This window comes from Polyodon spathula, chromosome 4, assembly GCF_017654505.1.
Source record: "Polyodon spathula isolate WHYD16114869_AA chromosome 4, ASM1765450v1, whole genome shotgun sequence".
NCBI classification, from domain to species: domain Eukaryota; kingdom Metazoa; phylum Chordata; class Actinopteri; order Acipenseriformes; family Polyodontidae; genus Polyodon; species Polyodon spathula.
The window spans coordinates 3192680-3198679 of NC_054537.1; the positions used below are offsets into that span (position 1 = coordinate 3192680).

Here is a 6000-nt window from a genome sequence, read left to right on the forward strand (position 1 = left end):
TTTTGTAATTAAGGCCAAAACACAAATACTAATTGGTTAGTTAGCCTGAATGCCTCATCACACCCAATACTGTTATTTCTTTACTGGTTTGTGCCCCAGTGCTGTGTTTGTAGATCTTGTGTTCAGGGAATTGTAGCCACTGTTTTTTCAAAGATTTATTCAAAGTCCACCCTGTTTTTGTTCTATAAGCACTTTTAAATGTGGTGTTTTTTTTTTTTTTTTTTTTTTCTATTGAATGTTATTTTATGGGGCAGAGATGAGTGGTTATTTTTTTATTGAAAATGTTCAGATTTTTGTGGAAAAGAGAAGTTATGGTTCAAATTGCTGATTCTGTTGTTTTTTTTTGTTTGTTTTTTTGTTTTTTAAACCTTGTGTTAATTACCTTTTTGTTGGACTGTCAGTGTGCCTTTTGTTATTGGTTTAAGCAAGGCTATCATGCTTAAATTATTGCAAACATATGTCAACTTAATCATTATTGTGTAATTAGAACTATTCAGTTTAATAATGAAATTCATTTATAATATCTAAACCAAATCACTACATTTATTCCCAACCTGTCAGGTTTTTTTTTGTTTTTTTTTTAAACGCTGTGTTGTCTATTAAAATATGAATCGTTTCACTTAGATTGTTATAACTGGACAAAACAGTCCCCATCGGTTCATAAGCCATTATATTAAATCATTAATAAGTCGTACTTCTAGGCGTACAGTAAGTCATCATGTAACAAACCTGATTCCAGGAGTTTGAGGCAACTTTGCTGTATCAAACCCCAAGTCTCCCCTGGTGTGCCATGCAGTGGACTGAACCCTAGTCTCCTGAAACCAAGTTCCAAGCCAAAAAGTGGCTCTGTGTTCCCTCAGCTTTACTCAGTCAAACCAGTAACTTACAAAAGAGAACTACTAATAAAATACACTGTACACTATTTTTCAATGCAATCCTATCACTGATACTAAACATTGTACTTCTGTTTCTGAACAGAGACTCACGCTGCATTTAAAGAAAGGTGGTGTAGTGCAATATGAGGCATTGGCACAGGGGGCAGCACAGGTTTGTGCTTGTTACTGTTGAAATGGGTTTCCATTAAGGTATTAAAAACATTGGTTTAAAAATGTATGGGACTGGCACATTAAGTTTTGAATTAAGAATATCTTACAAGCCTTGATAAAGGGTTAACCAGATCTGAAATGCTGCTTGTTCTCGTCTGTTTTTTTTTTCCTTCTTTTTTACTGTCATAATTAAATGCACAATCCGGTTTAGTATAAACAGTAGCCATAGTAAAAATGTAACTTTCCTTTCCACAGATGTTACAAATGCATCCACAACTAAGGAAAGCTGTAGCAAGATTCAACAATCCCCTGCATGCTACCACCTTTCAGCAGAGGTTCCACAGGTAAAAGGGTTATTATATCTTCACTCATCATCATTTCTAATTGTATGGTCTTTTTATTCTATGGGTGGTGGGGGACGGGTGGGACTTTTAACCAAGAGTACCCATATATCTGTTAAATGTCCAAAAGCGCTTCCTTTAAATGCAAGCTTTCTTTACATATTCCACAGGCACATGATAGATTTGTCGCATATCAATGTGTCGCTGATAAATGACTGATAGATCGCCGCCATGCACATTGAGCCCTTGGAGTAGTTCAGATGTAGCATTGGAGTGGAAACGGAAGTGTCATTCAAAGGAGATCACAGACAGACACACACCAATCTAAAACTGAGTCGTGACGCAGGCTTGTGGAACACCAGGACTCTGAAGGCATCTTTCAAGAGGAAGGGGTGTTCACCCATCGCACTGAGGAAGAGAAGCTTTTTCTACAGTTGTTTTTTTTCTCTTGGCTCAAGCTCTTATTAATAGAAACAGATGTGCATGTCAATGCCAGACTTTGTTCAAAATTGTGGTATCTATTTAGCAGCAATGACTTAACAAGGTAGTCAGATCAAGACATGCTTTCCCCAGTACAAAAAAAATAACTTTGATATTGAATAACATTAGATAATGGTTGCTCTTACCTTCTCAACATTTATAATCTCTCGTTAATCAGAAATTAACTAGTCTTATAAAAGAAAACCAGGTTTGTAGTTTTGGTAAGGCCAGACCCCTTAGAAATATCGAAGGCAAAAAAGTTAGGCTTTTTATTGGTGATCTTAAGCTCCTCTAGTTAGCACCAAACCTTTCTGTTCTGTTAGTTTAAATCTTTAATAAAACAAATTGGCTTGCACTTTTACATTTGTGCTTGGCTGCAGTGCTTTGTGGAGCCAATAGATGGCAATATCGAATCACTTTCCTGTCACCTTCTGTTTTTTTAAAAAAAATTAATTCATGAAATTCATTTAAAGAGCACCATCTTCTGGATCAAAGTGGAATTGTGCAAGCCAGACTACTTTTATTTCTAAAAAAAAAAAAAAAAAAAAAAAAAAAAAATTTACTTAAGCTTCCCAGGTGGAGATTTAATTTGTTGGTTACATTTCTAAACAGGAGATGGTACATTTAGCCTAAGAATGCAGAGTTTCCCAAGACGGTAATCTTTCTCAACATTGGATCCACGCTGCTTTGTTTGATTTATGACGTGTCAGTTAGGCTAGTAATACAGCACATGGACAGCTGTACAAATAGTGCTTCTGTACTGACTCCTTTAAATGTGTCTTGAAAAAAGCATGACATAGTGTTCTGTTTTGGTCGTTTCAGATGAAATGTGGACTCTCTGTGTATAGGGCTAGCATTGCCAGCACAGTATTTCTGGGATTTGTGCTGTGGTAGACACTGCTGTCTGTTATCATTTGAACGATTCGATGCTTATTGGCATCCTATTTCTTGACCATGGTTTTTGTGTAATACCCTCCTTATTATTTTATTTTTGCTTTTCCGAATGGCCATTCTTCCTGATTTATTTACTTCTTTCATCATATGCAGAGGTGTCCTGTTAAGTTTTTTTTTTTTTATAATGACCAGACAGAAGTTTTGAAATTTGCCACCTGAGTGTAGTCGTTAAATTGCCATGCGACTATAGTTCAGTTGTTAGCTAGTGTTGGTATTGTCTCGTAATTTGTCACTTTTGTCTTTTAATAGAATTACCATAGGCCAGAGCAAGATAATTTAGAAAATGCAATGCATCAGGATGTCTTTTAGCTTTAATTTTCAGCTGTTTATTTTACTTTTGTTTTGTACGTGTTCTGTAAATAACAGAGGCTGTGCTTTGTGTAAAGACGCATTCCTTAGGGCTGTCATTGTAGTTAATGCAAAGTAGTAGAGGTACCTAAAGGAGTTGGGATTTTATAATATAACCCACTGATCTAATAAATGCAGCTTTACTTACTGTACTCTTCTACTGTTTAAAATAGAGACGCCTACTAGAATCCTTTTAGTACACATTTTACAGCAGTACATGTTGTGGACAGGTACATACTGTAGAGTGACATACAGGTCTGTATACGACATTTGGAAGCTGGTCAACAACGCTTTCAGGAACTGTATTTTTTATTTGTGTTATTTTTTCAAGTGATGTTGTGTTTTTTGCCATTTCTGTTTTGGAATTGCATTTTACTTTATATATGTAGATATAACCCAGACTTCTAAACTGCAGAAACAAAACCATGTCTTAGATAGGAATGATGTTGTGCATAAGAGCAGTAGTGTGAGACTATCCTGTATAGAATGGAAATCTTGAACTGTTGTCAGCAACTAGAGATATAGCCAAGCTATTAATGTATGATTTCTAACAATTGTGCATGTGAGTGGATTTGAGAGACATGGATTTTTCAGCTGAAGGGTTTTTCAAATTAAATATTTGGACCACTGTATACAGCTAAGGATAAAGGGGAATATTTGACTTTCTGTATAATTACATAGCTTAGTTTTTTAAAACATAGAAACATTTCAGTAGCTTTAGTGCTGTGTTCTTCCTATGGTTATTGTGGTCTTGACATTAATTAGTGGTTTTGTGTGCTTCTTCCTATGATTTGAATTGATTGATTCTGGTCACACCCACTCAGTCTCTGCTCTAGTATGTTCTGGATGCAGTAGATGTAAGGGAGGAGGCTGGTGTGCTGTGATCAGCACACACTCAAGAGCAGAGCCTTTACTAATAGGTCTTAACCCAGATCAATAAACAGGACAGTCAGAAATAGAATAGGGACATTACTCAAGTTCATATTCAAAAGGGTTTTAATGTTATGAATTGTGTAAACGGTGTGTTCCAGTTACTTTGCTCTTTCCATTCAGTTTCAGTGACAGCAGTGTGTTTTCAATAGACAGAACGTGTCAGTGGTACAGCTGGACACAGTATGTGTGTGTGTGACAGAGTGTGGTAAACCTGTCAATGATTCTGGCATGCATACCTGCTGCTGTTTAAAAAAGAGAGCAAATCAGAGGCCGACATTCAGAATGTCCAGTTCTGTGTTGGGCACGATCAGACCTGGGTCAGTTATAATGATAATTACAGTTACAGCAGAATTGTTTACTCAAGTTACAATTACAATGCTATGTTTTCATTTAGTTACCATTATGCTGCAGTAGCTGTAATTATAATTACAATTACACTAAATAGCTGCACACTAACTCTGTTTATTCTACCAAGTAGTAATTACAGGCACAAATACAGAAACACTAACGTTTCTTCACACAAACGCGCTCACAGAAAGTGGTTGACAATACCAGAAGAGTGTTGGCATGGAGCTGTGAATGATTAAGCTTGGAAAGGGGTGTCATTGAACTGTAATTGTTCAAATTGTATGGTTGTAACAATTAAAATTGTGCAGGTGGGCAGTATATAGTTTTAGCCTTATTTAGCAGCAAAGACAATGTTTGTCTTCAATAAAAAAAAAAAAAAAAAAAAAAAAAAAAAAATTCCTTGCTGGACTCTGATTAGGTGTGAAATGACCTAAACACTTTGTGCATATTTATATAAATAAATCAAATTAGGCCCATGTTTCGCAAATACGAAATGCAAAAATATCATCTCAATAATAGCTTTGTTATAATCAGTTAAATGTTAATTGAAGATTACAATCATTTTATTCCTTTCAGAAATGTGGGTTGGTAATAGAGAGGTTTTCATTCAGTCCAAGCGGCGATGTTTAACTGTAGTAGCCAGAATCATTTAAATGTTGGAAACTTTTGTTTGCTTAAATGATTCTGGAACTAAATCATAAACAAACTGCAATATAAGTTTTAATTAATCCATGAAAGCATACTGTCTTTTTAAAGTGGTGCACCATGCTGTGTGCATTTACCACAGTGACACATGCAAATACTGCAGATACAGATCTTTCAAATGGATATAGGAAGTTTTATCAGTGTTAATTTATTCAAACAGACTTTTGTTTTTATGTAGGAATACTAGTTTTAGTTTTACTGAAAACTGTCTCAATTCCTAGAAGGTCTGCAGCAACCATAATCTGTTTATTCTTTGTCATGAAGATGAAAAAAGTTGGATAAATTATTCTCTGTTACCATGTAAATAGAAGTTAAAAAGCCCTGTGGATTCACATGCTTGGACATTTGATCATTTATTTGAACCTTCAGTTTACTGTAATGTGTATTTAACCTTTAATGGATGCAACTTCCTTAGAAGTTTGTTTTGTATGTATCACACTTAATTTTATAAAGATGATGTGTCACGAAGTACATTTCACTGGTGTATTATTTGTATTTACGTTTCAGGGTACTTTTACTCAGGGTTCAGCGTAATGAGTATGTGGAGCCAAATGCATATTCTCCCTATTGAATCAATGCATCTGTTTCTTTTTATGTTTTATGGTAGGTTGATAAAAAAATCACATTGTCTTCTGCTAGTAGTAAAGTAAGTTCATTTCTTGTGTTTGTGTTTAATAGTGGTGCATTTCTAAAGAGGTTAGAAACAAAATGGTCAGTGTCATGCAAACAGGAGACTTTTTATTTATCACTCGGTGCAACTACATGTTCTATAGCACAAATTGTTCCTATTTTGGTATCAAATATGTTCAAATACATATTTGATATATTGATACAATGTTATAGAA

General features: G+C 35.0%; 1 protein-coding gene across 2 annotated transcripts in view; it reads left to right on the forward strand.

The window, feature by feature from the left end:
- Positions 1–5487, forward strand: part of LOC121314060 (RNA-binding protein 33-like) — a 56038-nt gene extending 50551 nt beyond the window's left edge. For both annotated transcript variants that reach the window (XM_041246874.1, XM_041246875.1), the window contains exons 18-19: positions 1302–1390; positions 1558–5487. In XM_041246874.1, the coding sequence (XP_041102808.1) occupies positions 1302–1390; positions 1558–1606 (138 nt within the window). In that variant the 3' untranslated portion in view covers positions 1607–5487. The remainder of the gene's footprint in view (positions 1–1301; positions 1391–1557) is intronic.
- The last annotated feature ends 513 nt before the right edge of the window (positions 5488–6000 follow it).